This window comes from Myotis lucifugus, unplaced genomic scaffold (genome assembly GCF_000147115.1).
Source record: "Myotis lucifugus unplaced genomic scaffold, Myoluc2.0 scaffold_332, whole genome shotgun sequence".
NCBI classification, from domain to species: Eukaryota; Metazoa; Chordata; class Mammalia; order Chiroptera; family Vespertilionidae; genus Myotis; species Myotis lucifugus.
This window is the reverse complement of record NW_005871380.1, coordinates 135706-154277: the sequence shown is the minus strand read 5'-3', so window position 1 is coordinate 154277 and position 18572 is coordinate 135706. Positions and strand designations below refer to the sequence as shown.

At 46.6% G+C, this 18572-nt stretch overlaps 1 protein-coding gene across 1 annotated transcript in view; it reads left to right on the top strand.

Annotated features, from left to right (window-relative positions):
- IFT140 (intraflagellar transport 140) overlaps positions 1 to 18572 on the top strand; it is an 89509-nt gene that overhangs the window by 437 nt on the left and 70500 nt on the right. The window contains exons 2-6 of the mRNA XM_006100869.3: positions 4282 to 4459; positions 8586 to 8807; positions 15262 to 15383; positions 15556 to 15698; positions 17509 to 17684. Of these exons, the coding sequence (XP_006100931.1) occupies positions 4313 to 4459; positions 8586 to 8807; positions 15262 to 15383; positions 15556 to 15698; positions 17509 to 17684 (810 nt within the window). The 5' untranslated portion in view covers positions 4282 to 4312. The remainder of the gene's footprint in view (positions 1 to 4281; positions 4460 to 8585; positions 8808 to 15261; positions 15384 to 15555; positions 15699 to 17508; positions 17685 to 18572) is intronic.

Genomic DNA, 18572 nt, shown 5'->3' with positions numbered 1-18572 from the left:
GTGCCCGTGCGATCCCCGGGGGAGCTGACCAGGTGGGTTGGTGGCGGACGCTGGCAGAGTACTTGTGTCCGCGGGCAGGGAGAGAATAAGAAGTTCCTTTCTGGGCCGCACGGTCCCAGCCAGGGAAGGCTCTCCTTCGGATCCCCAAGATACAGCTCTGACCCTGCATGTCCCCAGGCCTGCGGGCTGTGGCCTAGAGGCTGGGACTTTGTGAAGTGGCACTAATACCTACCCCCCACACTCGTCCGCTCAGCCCCTATTTCCCCAAGTTCCTTCAGGCTCTCTCCTGCAGCATCTCCAAGCAGTAAAGTAACTTACATTAACCTTAATACCACGAACCCCTCCGTTGAATGAGCTTAACAGATTCTTTCCCAAAAGTTGGTTTGATGGAGGTGGTAGAGATGTTGGACGGCTGGAGCCTAGAGGAGTTCATTGATTAGAACAAATGGAATTTTTTCTTTCCCCCAAAGTGTATATATATTTACTAAATGCTTTTAATGTTCTAGTGACCCTGAGTTTGTTTTAAGGAAAAGTTCACTTGTTTTTGGACTGGTGCAATTAATAGACGTCATTGGTAATGATTTTATAGTTAGTCATTTCTCCTTGTGTTTACTCTGGTAACTTCTAATTATGCAGATGATACTGTAGAAAAATGTTAAAGTGCATTTATGCATTGTATAAATGGACTTACTCATTCTGGCCTGTAAACCACTTTTTACAGCTAACAGAACATCAAAGACATCTTTCTTTGCTAATAAATATCTTCATCAGGGATTCACTTATGGGGGGCCTATTCTGTGCAAGGCACTGTTCTAGGGCCAGTCTCCCACTCTGTGGGATAGATACCTGGCAGGGAGTGGAGGATGGTTGACCAAATACACATTTATAATAAAGTCTAAGTACAGCGATGGAGAAGTACAGGGTTCTGCCAGGCCAGCATGGCTCAGTGGTTGGCGTGGACCTATGAACCAGGAGGTCACAGTTTGATTCCCTGTCAGGGCACGTGCGGGAGTTGCAGGCTTGATCCCCAGTAGGGGGTGTGCAGGAGGTAGCCGGCCAATGATTCTCATCATTGATGTTTCTCTCTCTCTCTCTCTCCCTCTCCCTTCCTCTCTGAAATCAATAAAAATATACTTTAAAAGAGAACAGGGTTTTATGGGGACACTAGAAATCAAGATGGAGGGCTCCCTGGAGGAAGAGAGGCTTCCTGAGTACCCAGAGGAGGAGTGTCAGGGAGAGAGTCCCTGGGAAAGCCACAGGCAGGAGGGAACGAGTAATGTAAAGATCTGTTTGCGTACATACTTACTACAAAGTGATTTGGAAATTAAAAAAAATATTTCAAACCTGAGGAAATCAGGTTTAAATTTTTCAAGTGCTATTATAATTCTTTCTCCATCATTACAAATTAACATTTCACATTTTGCAGAGGAATATTTTCACAAAGTAAATTTGTTAAGCATGAATAGGAATTTCCCATAGTCCAGAATTTAGACACTTGGCTGGCTACAACATATTAAAACTCACTTTAAAGGGTTTCCTTTGCTATATTAAATCACCAGGTATTTATCTGGTGTATTTTCATTTTTAATAGCTTTGTTTGAAGGTTTGCATAAGGACTTGACTCAAAGAAATCAGAGCCCCGACCAATATAGATGTCCCTTAGTGATGTGTGTGTGCGGGAGACCCCTGCACCTGCCCCTTCCCCGACTCCAGTCCCCCCACCCCAGTGGTCGGCAAACTCATTAGTCGACAGAGCCAAATATCAACAGTACAACGATTGAAATTTCTCTTGAGAGCCCAATTTTTTAAACTTAAACTATATAGGTAGGTACATGGTTATTAACTTAATTAGGGTACTCCTAAGGCTTAGGAAGAGCCACACTGAAGGGGCCAAAGAGCCGCATGTGGCTCACGAGCCACAGTTTGCCCACCATGGCACCCGCTGCTCCTCCAACCAGTGCCTGGCTGCTCCCTCAGGAGCCCTGAAGAAGTGCCCAGCAGTTTGTGATGGTGAGAGCACAACCTCGAAAATGTTGCCTTTGTTTAGTATTCAGGGTACATATTCATCACAAAAAGGTAAACATTTGAAATGTGACTGTTCATTTATACCCATATGCTTTCCAACCTCTCAGTGAAGGGGTTTCCTTCTCTGGATCCAAATTGAGCTTTTGCGGCTTCCTCGGATGCAACTGTGGCATTACTAAAAGCAAATGTCATAGTCCATCCCCTATAATGATAGACTGACAGCATTTTGCAGCTGTTGAATACTTATTGTGCATAATTTTTTGTTGTAGTTAAATATGCATAATGTAAAATTTAACCATTTTTAAGTATGCAGTTCAGTGGCAGGAAGTACCTTCAAGTTGTACATAAATATTCATAGCAGCATTTTTCACAGTAGCCAACCATCACCACCATCATCTCCAGAACTTTTTCCATCTTCCCAAACTGAAACCCTGTACACATTAAACAACTGCCCCCTTCCACCTCAACCCCAGCCCCAGTCCCAGCAGGCCCTGGCACCCACCAACCTACCTTCTGTCTCTGAATTTGACTACTCTAGGTACCTCATATAAGTGGAATCATACATTATTTCCTCTTTTGTGTGTGGCTTCTTTCACTCAGCTTAATGTCTTCTAGGTTCATGCATGTTGTAAGGTGTCATAATTTCATTCATTTTTAAGGCTGAATGATACTCCATTGAAAATGGAATTTGTGTAATCATTCATCTGTTGATAGGCATTTGGATTGTTTCCATCTCTTGGCTACTGTGAAAAATGCTGCTATGAATATTTATGTACAAATATCTGTTCAAGTCCCTGCTTTTCTCAATTATTTGTGTATATAAATAATATAAATAATATAATATAAACTGGAATTACCTAATCATATGCTAAGTCCATGTTTAATGTTTAAGGAACCACCATACTGTTTTCCATAGTGACTGCACCATTTTACATCCCACTAGCAATGCAAACGGGTTCCAATTTCTCCACATCCCCACCAACACTTCTTTTTTAAAAAACATATTTTATTGATTTTTTACAGAGAGGAAGAGAGAGGGATAGAGAGTTAGAAACATCAATCAGATGCTTCCTGCACACCTCCCACTGGGAATGTGCCCACAACCAAGGTACATGCCCTTGACCAGAATCGAACCCCGGACCTTTCAGTCCGCAGGCCAACGCTCCATCCACTGAGCCAAACTGGTTAGGGCCCCACCAACACTTCTTATTTTCTATTTTTTGGATAATAGCCATCTTAATGAGTATGAAGTTGAATAAGTTTAAGTGATAGCAAACCACTCTACACATAGTCTCTTCTCCGCTAATTAGCTTCCCCAAACTGACTCTGTGGTATGAAAAATTGGGCAGAAGTCTGACTATCATTTCATTTCTTTTTAAAAAAATATATATTTTATTGATTTTTTTATAGCGAGGAAGGGAGAGGGATAGAGAGTTAGAAACATTGATCTGCTGCCTCCTGCACACCTCCTACTGGGGATGTGCCCGCAACCAAGGTACATGCCCTTGACCGGAATCGAACCTGGGACCCTTCAGTCTGCAGGCCGACGCTCTATCCACTGAGCCATTCTAGCCCTCCCTCAAAGGCACAGTATGCACATCTTTTCCAAGAAAGAGAGGAAGGAAAGGAGAGAGGAGGGAGGGAGGGGGAAAGGAAGGAAAGAAGAAAGGGAGGGAAGGAGGGGTTAAGTTCCTGTAACTATTGAAGTTCAGCTTCTCTGCAGTTGCTGTGGGTTTGTTCTTGACACTCTAACAAAGGAATCCTTTTGCCTCCTACCACCTGAGAGTCGGAGGTGAAGACTTCCTTGGTTTTTCAAGCTTTATCAGAAATTGAGTACTAGGTTTTCTATACATTTCTCTTTTGTGAAGCAGTTTGCTTCTATTTGATTTGAAAATTTTGCTAAAGGGGAACTACAGAAATATAAATTATCTGCATTATGATCGGAATACAAACGATCAAGGATTACATGTCCAGGCGGCAGGGCTTTTCTTTGCTGTTGTGATGGCAAGAAGTTTTACTGCTTTCCATTACCCTCTGGATCATTGCCGTTCCAGCCCCTTGCTTCTCATTGTATTTTTGTTTTTCCTGTTAGAGATCTCTTCCACATAAAATCTCCTGAATCGGTGTGAAGGGACATTTATAAGTTACTGAGTGTCTTGTGTGTGATAGTTCCGTGATGCTTTTCTTTCCTGATTCTATATACAGTCATTTTGTAAAAAAACAACAACACAGGACTTGGTTGTTTTTCCCCTGCAGGTTTCGGCCCTGACTGGGTCTGATTTTCATCATGGCCCTCTATTTTGACCACCGGATAGAAGCCCCAGAATCAGCTGGATCTCCTTCCCACATCAGTTGGCACCCTGTTCATCCATTCCTGGCAGTGGCCTTCGTCGGCACAGCCTCAAGAGGCAGCGTGGATATATTCCTGGAGCAAGTAAGTACTGGAAGCAATGATTATGACTTTAGTAGCTTCTGGCTCTTGTCTCTTTTTTGGTGAGAGAGAGGGGGGGGAGGAGAGGAGAGGAGAGGAGTAGGATATGGGTGTGGGGGAAGGGGTATATGTGTTATGGTTTGGGTTGTAGGTGGATGGGATAGGGAGTGTTGGGTATGTTGTGGGGGGGAGTGTGGGATATAATGTGTGTGTGTGTGTGTGTGTGTGTGTGTATTCTCACTGAGGTCTTAACTCCCAGTATTATTACTTTACCTCTGCAGTTTAGGTTTGGGGACAGATTTAGGAATGTTTAAGATAGAATTAACAGTCAATTCACAGTCACCAACCAGATATGGCCTCTCAGCATTATCTGTCCATCCTGATCCAGTCTCCCGTTGGCTCGCGTTACCTGTTTAAAACAATTAGCTGCCATAACAAACGACTGCAAACTGGGTGGCTTAAAACAACAGAAATGTACTATTTACCAGTTCTGGAGGCCAGACGTCTGAAATGAGGGGCCGGCAGGCCTCACTCTCTCTGAAGGCTTCCGGGGAGGATCTGTTGCATGGTTTGTCTTTGCTTCTGGTTCCCAGCAATCCTTGGTGCTCCTGGGTTTGTGCCTGCACCGCGCCAGTCTCTTCCTCCCTCATCACGGGTCTGCCTCCTCTGGGTGTCTCCTCTTCTATTAAGGACACAGCCATATTGGACTAAGGCCCATCCTAATGACCTCATCTTAACTTGATCATCTGCAAAGACCCTATTTCAAATAAGGTCATATCACCGGTACCAGTGGTTAGGACGTTAACATAGCTTTTTAGGAATTAGCACAATTCAACCCATTGCAAAAACTTTCGAGATGCTCCTCAGGTTTTCATTGCCCCCCCGCCCCCAAATTCTCAGTGCACAACGCACCACAGACTTCACCAAGGAAGTCAGATTTCCCTTCCCACTCACTTCTCAGCCCTCCGTACTCTCTTGTCGTCCCAGATGCTTCACCCAAGCAGCTGGAGTCATCAGCAGTGTCTGTGTGACACGCCCTGTGTGTTTTGGGTTCTTACCCGATGCCCCTTCTCTATGCTGCTCCACGTGCTTGTGAAGTTCTCTGGGAAACCCACCATGGAGCTGGCAGGGGCTTTCCCCCACCCTGTCTCCTGGACCCAGCCTTCCTCTCCTTCCAAACCCCGGACTGCTGTTGGCATGTCCTGAACCTGTCTAGGCCTCTTCTCCCTCTGTTTCCTCCTCCTGTGACCTGTCATTGTCTATCGATGAACAATAAAGAAACCTATCTCCAGCCCACAAGTCCCCCCTGAGCTGCAGACTAGGAATCCAGCTGCCCACAGGACACCTGGGTGTTTGACACAGGCCTCAAACTTCACAAGTCCAGACTGACCTGTACTTTGCCCCCCTACCCCCTGCCCCCTGCCCCACACGTTCCTTCAAAAGCTGAGTGTTTTCCATCCTAATGCCCAGGACGGGGGCCGGGGAGAATAGTGACACCCTCCACCTCGGCAAACTAGCTCCGCTTCCTCACGGCAGCAGCTGTGTCCTGGAGGTCCTCCCCATCCCCCACACAGGGCAGAGCCATCTTTAGGACTCATAGCTGGAGTCACCCACTACCCCCACCTCCCCCACCCCTGCCTTGCTCTTTGGGTGAGGACGGAAGTCGCTGATGTGGCCGCCAGTGCCCCCAAGGCCTGGCTCTCCTGCCTCACATGGTGCTCCTCCTTGCGCGCCACACACACCTGGCCTTCCAAGTGCCAGTGCTGTGCCCTCCGCACAGGAGAGTCTCGCTTGAACTTTTTATATATATTTTATTGGTTTCAGAGAGGAAGGGAGAGGGAGAGAGAGAGATAGAAACATCAGTGATGAGAGAGCATCATAGATCAGCTGCCTCCTGCACGCCCCACCCTGGAGATGGAGCCCACAACCTGGGCATGTGCCCTGACCAGGAATCGAACCATGACCGCCTGGTTCATAGGTCAACACTCAACCACTGAGCTACACTGGTTGGGCTCTCCTTGATCTTTTTGCTTAATTACTATATTAGTCCTGCAGATGAAAGTGGCTCAGTGGCACTTCCTGAGGACGTCCTTCCCTACCTCCCTCCCCCAGGCAAGGGCAGACCCTCTTGGTTTCTCACCCACTTCAGTTTTGAAGGTTTCATCTGTGATACTTGGCGGTCCTTGGCCCCTCCACGGATGGGAGTTCAGCCAGGCCCCGGCTGCTCTCGTGTTTGTCCAGCCCCAGCACCAAGCGCAGTGTCGCCCAGCTTCGTTGGAACACATTGCTCCCTTCTAGGAGTCCGAGAACTCTCCAGTATGCATTATAAAATCTTATTTAGAATAAATATTATATTCCAAAATAATAGCAATTTAAGAAAAAATTTTAAAATTTAGAAAATTAGCCCTAACCGGTTTGGCTCAGTGGATAGAGCGTCGGCCTGCAGACTGATAGGTCCCAGGTTCGATTCCGGTCAAGGGCATGTACCTTGGTTGCGGGCACATCCCCAGTAGGAGGTGTGCAGGAGGCAGCTGATCGATGTTTCTCTCTCATTGATGTTTCTAACTCTCTATCCCTCTCCCTTCCTCTCTGTGAAAAATCAATAAAATATATATTTAAAAAAAATTTTAGAAAATTAAAAAATACTATTACAAAACAAAGTGTACTTTTTGTGTTTCTAATTGGCACAAGGAAAACTTTAGGATTTCTAAATAATTATTAGATGTTAATAAGGTCACAGATGTAGCAGGTATAACTGGAGATGACTAGAGAGAGTTTGGTAGAAGTGCTGAGAACAAACTGTGTTAATTGCTAGAAATACATATTTATACCCTAAACCTATTTCCTTAGAAAATTATAGAAAACAAAAATAGACAAGTGCATATTCCGTTAGCTATCAGAGCAGTGAATCATCACACATCACATAGCCTCTGGAAAAGTCCACTATACACTGGTCAGAAATGAAAGCAAATGAGGCAAATAACTTCTTAGCATCATTCTAGTAATAACTGACCTTGCAGCCCTGGCGGGGTGGCTCGGTTGGGCGTTGTCCTATGCACTGAAAGGTTGCTGGTTTGATTCCTGGTCAGGGCACATGCCCGGGTTGTGGGCTCAATCCCTAGTAGGGGGCGTGTAGGAGGCAACCGATCTATGTTTTGCTCTCACATCAATGTTTTTCTTTTTCTCCCCTCTCCCTCCCTCTCTCTCTAAAAATCAATTAAAAAAATCTTTAGTAAAAAAATAATAATAATAACCTTGCAGACCCTGAAAAGGCTCTGGGAGTCATCTGACTACAGTTTGAGAACTTTGGTGTTGACAAACTTTACCTGGCCTACCACTTATTTTATAAATAAAGTTTTAGCCCTGGTCAGCAGTTCAGTGGTTAGAGCATCAGCCTGCACACCAAAGGGTCATGGGTTCAATTCCTGGTCAAGGGCATGTACCGGGGTTGTAGGTAGGGAAGTGTATGGGAAGCAACCAATCAATGTGCCTCTCTCACATTAATTTTTTTTTCCTCTCTCTCCCCCCTCCCTCCCTCCTTCCCTTACACTCTCTCTAAAAAAATATCCTCAGGTGAGGATTAAAAGTAGATAAATAAATAATAAAGTTTCATTGGAACTCATTGAAATGCTAGCTAGCACCCAGCCGATGTGGCTGAGAGGTTGAGCGTCGACCCCTGAAGCAGGAGGTTAGAATTCTATTCCCAGTCAGGGCACATGCCCAGGTTGGCTCGATTTCCAGTAGGGGGTGTGCAGGAGGCAGCCGGTCAATGATTCTCTCTCATCATTGATGTTGCTGTCTCTCCCTCTCCCTTCCTCTCTCTGAAATGAATAAAAACATAAAAAAAAACACACACAAAAAAACCACCCTAGCTAGCCACCGAGCGGCTCTGAGTATGAGGTCACACTTTCTGATAAGCTGGTCAGCATGGTCTGTTGTGTGTTAACCTTGTTCTCATATCTCTGCTAGGACAAGGTTGCTGTTTCTGTGAAAATGAAATAAAGCAGTTCCCTAATAAGCAGCTCTTTATGTCTTCTAGCCGATGTCAGTGCCCCGTGGGGATTAGCTATACATTCTTCGAGTAGCTGCCGCCCTCTGTAACATGGGATTTACCTCTTGTCCGTCACAGGGTGAGCGTGTGCCCGACACACACGTGGAGAGGTCCTGCCGGGTCACTTCCCTGTGCTGGCACCAGAGTCGGCTGATCCTGGCTGTTGGCTGGGAGAGCGGAGAGGTGATCATGTTTAATAAGCAGGAGAAGGAGCAGCATGCGGTCCCCCCAACGCATACCGCTGACATCACTGTCCTCAATTGGAGCACCAACGGGAACTGCCTCCTGTCGGGGGACAGGGTAAGCGGACACCCACCCGGCGACACTGACTTCAGGTCTCGGCGTTTCCCTGTTCGTGCCGTTAGGGACACGTTGGGAAGGGTGCTAAGGACCAAATTATTTGAAACGTGTGGTTGCCAAATGGAGTTGACCCTGTCAGATGTCATGGGAGATTTTGTTTTATATCGGAAGCAAAGTTTGACAATTTTATTCTACCATCCCCCCCTGTGGCAGAGGCATGCCTGTCATTTTTAAAACGAACTTTTCTAGGTAACTCTGTTCATAAAGATGGCCGAATGCCCCGGGTACTGTCACTTTTATGGCATCACCAAATCACCGGCTTCCCTGAACATACTTCTTCGTTGCCTAGGAGTCCCTGGTCCTGATTGTCTAGCTCAGGCGGTTCCACCTGCTTCGTTTGTCCCTCGGGACCCTTGGCAGTATTTGGAGACGTGTTTCGTTGTCACAAAGGAGGGGGGCTGCTCGACCTGCATCTAGTGGGTAGAGGCCAGAGAGATTGCTCACCATCCTACAAGGCACAGGACAGACCCCACACAAAAGACCAACAGTGCCCAGGTTGAGGAACCCTGGTCTAGACTCAATTTGATTCATACGTGTACTGCAGAAATTTTGCAGTGTGTTCATTAACACATGTTTCAGGTAATACATTTGCATGTTTCAAATTTCAAAAGCCATGAAATGGTATGTACTTTGAAAAGCCTCTCTAGCCCTAGCTGGTTTGGCTCAGTGGATAGAGCATCAGCCTGAGGACTGAAGGGTCCTGGGTTCGATTCTGGTCAAGGGCACATACCATGGTTGCAGGCTCCTCCCTGGCCCGGGCCCTGGTCGGGGCGGGTGCAGGAAGCAACCAGTCCATGTGTTTCTCTCACGTGGATGTTTCTGTCTTTCCCTCTCTCTTCCACTTTCTCTATAATCGATGGAAAAATATCCCTGGGCAAGGATTAAAAAACAAAAAATAAATAAACTTAAAGAAAGAAAAGCCTCTCCACCATGCCCATCAGTTTCCCCCTCTACTCTCTGGCATCCATAGCTTCTTAAAGTCACATAAAAATGCATTCTTTCCCCAACTTCCAATTTTGCAAAATTTCAAATCTTGAAAGAATAGTACAAGGGACACCCATATACCCTTTACTAGTACATAAACTCACTAGTTATTAACATTTTGACACATCTACTTTCTCTCTCTCTCTCTCTCTTTCTCTCTCTCTCACTCTCTCTCTCTCTATATATACATACATATATATCCTATATACTAAAAGGCTAATATGTAAATTGTCCCCTCAACTGGGAGTTTGACCAGGGGGTGGGGCCGGCCAACTGCCTGTGGCTCCTGCCCCCGGCTGGCCCCGCCCCAAATCAGCCTCCCCCACCCCATCAGGGGCAGGCCAGCCGGTCCCCACCCATGCATGAAATTGTGCACCAGGCCTCCAGTATATATATATATATATATTTACCTCCCCCCCTGATTATTTGAGAGTTTGTCAAAGACATCATACTTCATTCAGCCCTAACTACTTTGCCATCAATCCCTAAGAACAAGGATCAACCTTTTTAGGAGTTCAGACTCGTTATTGTGTAGAATATCCCTCAGTTTAGATTTGTTTGCTTGTTGCTTTAGATTAAACACTTTTGGTTGCAGATATCACACAAAGGATCTTGTCTCCTTATCCTCCTCTCCTTTCACATAAGTGATATCGTGCTTCTCTTCTGTCTCTTGTCTTTTTCATTTTCCATTGTGTCTTCCAGATCTCTCCATGTTGGTAAACAGCAAGCTTCCTTCTTTTCTTTTAGCCTGTCCTTCATGATATGACTTCACCAGCCGCTGTTGATAAACATTTCAGCGGCTTCCAGTCTTGCTAAACAGACAGTGACACAATGGCTAACCTCATGCTTTTGTCATTTCACACATGTGGACGTTCAGAGAAGTTCCTGGAAGTGGGGTGGCAGAGCCTCAGGGCATGTGCGCCTGTGGTTTGGTGGATGTTCCCAAACCTCCCTCCATGGGGCTTGCATCAGTTCACACCAACGCACTAGCATGTGCTTTCTCACAGAGTGTTGTATCCGAATTCAGAATTTTGCCTAGAGAAGCGGCATCCCAGTCATGTTCTAGTTTGCATTTCTCTTAATATTGAGGATCAGCATCACTTACCAGAGCCATTGACATTTCCTTTTCTGGTCATATCATTTGCACATTCTTTTATTAGCTTGTTCCTTTTTTTCTTGATGATTTTTCTACTCATTTCCCACCTAAAGACATGGCTGTCCCCAGATTCTGATTCCCTTGGTGACCTTTCCTACCTCCCTGCTGTGGAATGCTCTGCAAATTCCCTGTAGGAATAAAAGATTTCAAGATGATTGCATTGCATTATTCTCATTTTGACTATATTAAAAAAAAAAACACTAACAAAATAGGTTAACTTAGGCATGGAACTAAACTCGGATATGTTTGCTGACCAAGTTCTATGAGTCAAAATATTTAAGAGCAGAAATACCTAATCCTTCTAAGAAAATCTAGACCATGCTGGTCTTAATTTAATAGTGGGCTCACCCCAACTGGTGTTGGCCCAAGTACTGAAGGGTCTCGGGTTCGATTCCCAGTCAAGAGCATGTACCTGTGTTGTAGGTTCGATCCCTAGTCCCAGATGGTGCATGTGCAAGAGGCAACCAATTGATGTGTCTCTCTCACATCAATGTTTTTCTCTCTCTCTCTTTCTCTCCATCCCCCCTCTCTAAAAGTCAATGGAAAATATATCCTTGGGTGAAGATTAACCAAATGAATGGATGAATGAATGAATGGCTCAAGCAGGAAAGTAATTCATAACAAATGTATAAGCACTTGGAATGCTGCACCACTGAGTGCACAGGCTTGGCGGAGGGTCTCCTTGGGTCTTCCGCCAAAGACCCTGCTTTAGGTAGGTTGGTTACCAGTGAAACCAAGCCAGATTAGCTGAAGCAAGACCGTGCACTTAATCTGAGGCCAGGGTCTCCAGGGATGGGAACACACTGACTTCATGACTGTCTAGAACAGCGGTTCTCAACCTGTGGGTCGCGACCCCTTTGGGGGTCGAACGCCCCTTTCACAGGGGTCGCCTAAGACCATCGGAAAACACATATATAATCACATATTGTTTTTGTGATGAATCACTATGCTTTAATTATGTTCAATTTGTAACAATGAAATTGGGGGTCACCACAACATGAGGAACTGTATTAAAGGGTCACGGCATTAGGAAGGTTGAGAACCACTGGTCTAGAACCAAGAGTGAGGTGCTGACAGACACAGCTGTCTGCCAGCTCTGTACCTTTCTGTGTACTGTCCTGCTCAAGTTCTCTCTCTCTCTCTCTGACCCATTCTGTTCATGAGGCAGAACCTCTAGTTCTCATTTCAGTTCCCACCCAGAGAACACCTGTCCTTCCTCCTCTGGCCCAAATTCAGCTCAGGCCAACTGCCCACACGCGCAGTAGTCAGCAGTGGCCAGGGAGGTGGGGAGATCCCCAGGAAAGGGACACTGGGCAGATCCGTGAAGTGTCCATTAGCAGTTCCATCAGTAAAGAAGTGGAGAGAATGTCATGTGGGCCAGGTCTTACTTCCCTGTATGCTTTCACTGAGCCGAGTGTAGGAACCAGTAAATCTACACAGGACAAAGGGTAAGTCAGTTCCTACTGTCATCATAAACTATTAGAGAACCTAGCAGGATGACCTGTTCTTTGAAGTGACAGTATGTCGACAACAATCGAATCTAAAACACGATTAACTTCACATCAGTTCCTTAATACATTCAACTCTTGCTCTTCACAAATAGGGCTAATTTCTCATCTTTGGGGTAACTTTTGTTTTGTTTTCTTTTTCTTTTCTTTTTTGGGGGGTAACTTTTCTTTAGAGCCTTACTGTATAAAATTATAGTAAATGAGCCCAGCCAGTGTGGCTCAGTGGTTGGGCATCAACCTATGAATCGGGAGGTCACCGTTCCATTACTGGTCAGGGCACATGCCTGGTTTTCAGGCTCAATCCCCAGTAAGGGGCATGATCCTCTCCCATCATTGATGTTTCTATCTCTCTCTCCCTCTCCCTTCCTCTCTGAAATCAATAAAAATAAAAACAAAATAAAAATTACTGTGAATGAAGTAATTCTGACTCAGAAGGAATGACAGTGAAGAAAAAGCTCTGAACACAAAGAATTGCCCTGCAGGAGTAGTGAGAGGTGCAAAAAACACTTAGAATTGGGATGAGGAGCAAGGCTGCCACAAGGGAAGCAGACATCTCAGAGCTCAGCTCTAAATCGCCACCTTGTGCTGCATTTCCAGCCCGTTAGCCAGAACCTGACACAAAGCACGTCTGAGTCCTTGCCTCCTCGGGAGGCAGTGATTGTGGTGGGCTACATCGATCCTTCTGTCAACACAAGGGGTGTACAATCACACATGAAATCACTGCTCCCGGGGCCCAGGGGCTCTGAACAGCTTCCTCAAAACAACAGTCTAAGTCTGGACATGCTAAGTATGTCCTCATTGTATTCAGGAATTGCCAGTTAGAAGCTTGTATGCGCTATCGAAGATCTCTATAAAGTCCATTGTTATGTTAAAGAATAAGTACTGGTTGATTGCACTTGAAGGGCAGAGCAAAGGGACTTCTCTACAAGTGTTATGTTTGCATCATACACCATCAGACACACAGCATCCCACAGTATGGTTCTCTAGGGGGGAGGCTGGGCCACTGGGGAAGGAAACATTTTCATCTTCTTTTTCACTATGCAAGTGAAACTAAAGGAACCAGTAATGCATTTATTCTTCATAAAGCTGGCAAAGTCAAGAATTAGTGTGATAATATATACTGTTCATAATATATATGAATATATATATTTGTTACATACTATTTTCAACCTTCCATAACTTTTCTTAGAGATTTACTGTATAATTTGCTTTTAAAGTCAACCTTATTGGAAGATCATATTCCTATGTACAATAAAGTGATTTACCCAGCATGTGGGGGTGTTGGAATCCATGCTAATTGAAAGCAGGGTGGGAGGAAGAGTGTACTGTTTGCTAAAACATCCACTGATCTTGAACAGGAAACATGCCTTGAGGAATGTCTAGGCATCAAAACAAAGGCGCTTGGCAGACAGATTCCGATGGAAATACTGCCATGTGCATGGCTTAGCTCTCATCCCTGGTCGAGGAGCCTCCTAGACCAGTTCCAATGCAGCTGTCTCCTCCCTGCTGTTGATTGAGACTTTGATAGTGTTTAAATTGAACATGCAATACACCTGGCACCCAGATCCTGGTTTCTATTGGTTTCCTCTAACATAGGGAACCAGGGCTCCTTGATGGCTGATTCTAGGACTGGAGCAGGACAGTGAGCTTAGAGAATCTGTAGTGCCAGGAAGTAAGGAAGTGCTCACAGAGCGAGCCGAAAGAGCTCCCAATGGCCGAAGCTGGAAGAATTGGAGCAACAAAATAAATAAAACAGTATTAGATTATAACCCAAAGTAGAAAATAAGTCCATACTGATATAAATCTATGACTGAATTAATAAGTGGTGGGGAAGAGGCATCTCCCTGTGCCGAAGAATCCCAAATTATTCATGTAGACACTTCATGGTCAAAAAGGTGAGACGTAACTCCCCTCCCCTGTGCATAGTGACTTCGTTCCAAACGGTGCAGGATAGAGGGGTGGGGGGAAGACCAGCGCAGCGGAGACACCTGACAAACATGACCTCAGCCAGAAGATCCGGGTCAGTGTCACAGAGACAAGTCATGTGATGGCATGGACCCCTGGTCCGATATGCCGAGAAGAGCACTTTATATCTGTGGTCTTCTCCCAAAACCTGCAACCCCAGTCAACAATGAGAAAAAACGACTGATCTCAGTGGAGGGACAATCCACACAATCCCTTAATAGACCTCAAAACTGTCAAGATCATCAAAAACAGGAGAGTCTGACATGTGGTCTCATCCCAGAGGAGCCTAAGGAGACCAAACATCACATGGTCCTGAGGGGACCCTGGGGCTGAAAGAGGACATTAGGGAGGCACTAAAGAAATTGAACAAAGGCTTTGGTTAATATAATGTACCAATATTGGCTTATTAATCTGAGGGCTGTACCACACCAATGTAAGATCTAATGATAGGAGAAATTAGGCGGGGGTATGAAATTTACTGGAACTGTTTTCACAACTATTCACAAATCTAAATCTATTATAAACTTAAAAGTTTGTTTTAACTAAAAGTGTGACAGTTGTTATCTCCAGGGAGTAAGGATGGAGGGGGTACATGGAAAAGTTTCTGGTTCCTTCACTGAACACTTGAATTGTTTGTATTTGTCATGGTGCACATGTAGTTTTGTTTAAAAAAAAAAGAGAGAGAGAGAGAAATAAGCATGTGTTCTATTGCACAGTGTAACTCTTGCCTTTACCAGTCACTCAGTAAGAATGCGTTTCCTCCACATGATGGGTTTTCCAGCTTGGTGTCCTGCTCGTATGGAGGTTGGATCAAAGGGGCCGAGTACAAGGGACACCCCTGCTGAAACATGAATACGGAAGACACCTGACCCACTGCATCTTCCGGCTCCCCCCTCCTGGCGAGTAAGTATGAGCTTCCGTAGTGGCCTGAGTTTAAATCCTTTGGGGGGATGAGCAGAGGTATGGCTCCTCCGGACACACTGGAGGGATCATAGCAATGAGCCACTCTCAGCATTTGTAGTGACAGCACCTTCCTACAAGGAATCCTGACGTTCCGGGTCGTATTTGCTTTCAGGGACCTCGTTCAGTTGGCAAAGGCAGCTGTGAGCGGAGACGAGAAAGCCCTGGACATGTTTAACTGGAGGAAAAGTGGCTTTGGAAGCTTCTTGAAAATGGGATCTCAAGAGGGACTGTCGTTCTTTGTCAGCTTGATGGATGGTAAGAAGCTTCGTTTGGGATTCTAGGACGCTGAAGCCTTTCTAGGGTGTCTGATAAGGATATAAAACAAATAGATGGTGTTTCTGCCTAAAACAACAGGCTGTGTGCACCAATCTCAGAGTGATGCATTCACCAGCTTTTTGCAGTTATTTATCCAGTATTCAAAGAATGGCTTCACTTGGTTCTGATTAGAGACAAATTGAGCTTTATTTTTATTTGGAGGCTTTTCAAAAACACATTTTTATTGATTTCAGAGAGGAAGGAAGAGGGAGAGAGAGAGAGAGAGAAACGTCAATAATGAGAGAATCATTGATCGGCTGCCTCCTGCACGCCCCCTACTGGGGATTGAGCCCAAAACTGTCATGTGCCCTGACCAGGAATCAAACCGTGACCTCCTGGTTCACGGGTTGACACTCAACCACTAAGCCACATGGGCCAGGCAGGATGGGTGGGTGTTGTTTCCAGCCTGCAGTCACCAGCCAGCCTTCATGAGTGGCCCACAGTAAGTGATTTGAACACAACTCCTCCTTAGTGTAAAGAGTGAGACAGGCTGCCCCGGTGACAGCTGACACATGCAATATGAAGTTAAGAGAAAACTAGAGTCTTTGTAGTCACATGAGACGTTCACAAGCGTGTGTCTGCCGTGAGAAAGAGGCCAAGGAAGTGAGGCTTGCACAAGGCGGTGAAGTTTGAGGAGGCTGTGTCAGCATGACAGGAGGAGGAGAGCGGATGAGAGCTGGAAGGGGCTGGGGCTTTTAAGATACCTTACATTTAGGGGATAAAGAGACCGCGCTGAGGGAATTCAGAGAGGTCACCGAAGGGACCTGGAGCACGCACAGTGCCATGGGGTGCAGGGAGGGGAGATGCCAGTGCAGGGGCCCCTTAGGAAGAGTTGACAAGATGGTGTGGAAAGAGATGCATGAAGGGAGAGACGTTGGCGACTGGAAGAGGGCTGTGCAGTGGTGTCAGCTCTTCCTTCCACGCGGTAACTTGGGCTTCAAAGGCAGATTATCTCATATCTGTGTGCCCCAGCTTCCTAGTGTAAAAAACGGAGACAGTGATAGTAAGAGTACCTGCTGGGAGAGCTCCCGGAAGCAGAGGGGAGTTAATACACATGTGAGTGCTTATCACCTAGCTAGCCTGCCACAAAAACGTGCTGAGTAGATGCTCGTTGTTGTTGCAATTAGCCTCTAGAGAATGTTGAACTTTCAGTTTAATAGGAAACAAGTTACCTATTAGGAATAAGATGAGGGGAGCCGGGTGAGGAGGCTCCAGAGAGCAGCAGCAATGAATTGGATCCTGGAAGAGGTTCCACCTGCCAAGCCCAGAAGCTGGGAGAGAAACCAGGAGGTGGGCAAGGGACTGGCACGCTCAGGGTGGACAGGAGAAGGAGGGGTTCCAGGCTGGAGAGGCCCTGCGGCTTAGGGAAAAACTGCCAACCAACCGTGCACGGGACAGAGGGGCAGACCTAGGGGTAGGGCAGGTCACAACCTAGGGCCTCGGTGCATGGGTGACAGATGAGCACCTCATGTTAGGGGACCAGGATGAACAAAGAGTTCCGAGGCTGCGGAGTCAGGCGGGCATCAGTGTGAGAGTTCGAATCCTCCGAGGTTGGTTTGGTGGAGGTAGCGATGGCTGAGGCATCAGGAGTCAAGGCTGAACGTATTCCCGAGATGGCAGCCTGTGAGGTCATATGCAGATGTTTTTGAAATATTTTTCTTTGCAAATTCTTATAACGAAGATGTTTATTTTGAGAACGCTCCCTAGGGACATAGAAATGGCTGCTGGTGACGGTCCCCTTTGCCCTCAGGGACAGTGCACTACGTGGACGAGAAAGGCAAGACCACTCAGTTGGCGTCCACAGACAGCTCCATCCAAACCCTCTTCTACCTCGAGAAGAGGGAGGCGCTGGTGGTGGTCACGGAGAGCCTGCTGCTGTCCCTGTACTCGGTGACTCCGGAGGGCAAAGCAGAAGAAGTGATGAAGGTGGGCAGGGGGCGGGGCCCCGGCCGGGTTCTCCTGACCCGATTAATCACCCTTTCCGGTTCCTTAGCAAAGCTGTTTCACGGCCACTCCCAGAGCTGTTTAGTACCGGGATGGGTTGTACGGCCTTCCGTTCAGGTGAGGGGAAGTGAGAGGGAAGGAGATTTCTCTGGCGTCAGTGGACAGACAAGGTGAGTCAGGCTGCGCCCTCCAGGATTGCTTGACTGGCGGCCTACAGACCCGGGTGTGAGAATAACCGCTCACTTTGCAGCAGCCCGTTCAACCTCCACCATGGAATTGTGGGGAGGGGCATCGCCCTGCTTCCTGGCTGTGCAGACAAGGCCTGGAGGGGGCTCACTCACCATTGAGAGCCTGGGGATTTCCCCCCACGTGCGTCTGTCCCAGCCGCCCCCAGGCACAGGGGCACATTGTTTCACCTGAGGGATGTCTGTCCCTCAGCAAGTGTTCCACTATGGCTACTGAGACATACACCTTGACGTCCTTGAAGGTGCCTCGCGGCATCAGCCCCGGGCCCTCAGCGCCAGGAGGACACCCCTGTCCTGTCAGGTGCTGCTCATCGCTGCCCTCCTGCTAGTTTCTTGGTTTACACCAGAGGAACCCATGTTCCTTGGAGAACTCTGAACTTCCCCTAAAGATACTCATAGATTATGGAATGGATTGATTTTTTGTCAGTTGGTGTTTGTTTGGTCATTTGTGTATCTTCGAGCACAGCAGTTGAAAACATGGTCGCTGGATCACGTGGACCTGGGTTCAAGCCCCCCCTGAGCCACTGCAAAACGGGTGTGATGCCTGCCTTGGAGGGCACAGTGGTTCCGGACCTTGGTCCTCGGCTCAGCGTGGTAGTCACTCTGGAAATGGGCTGTGTGCCGT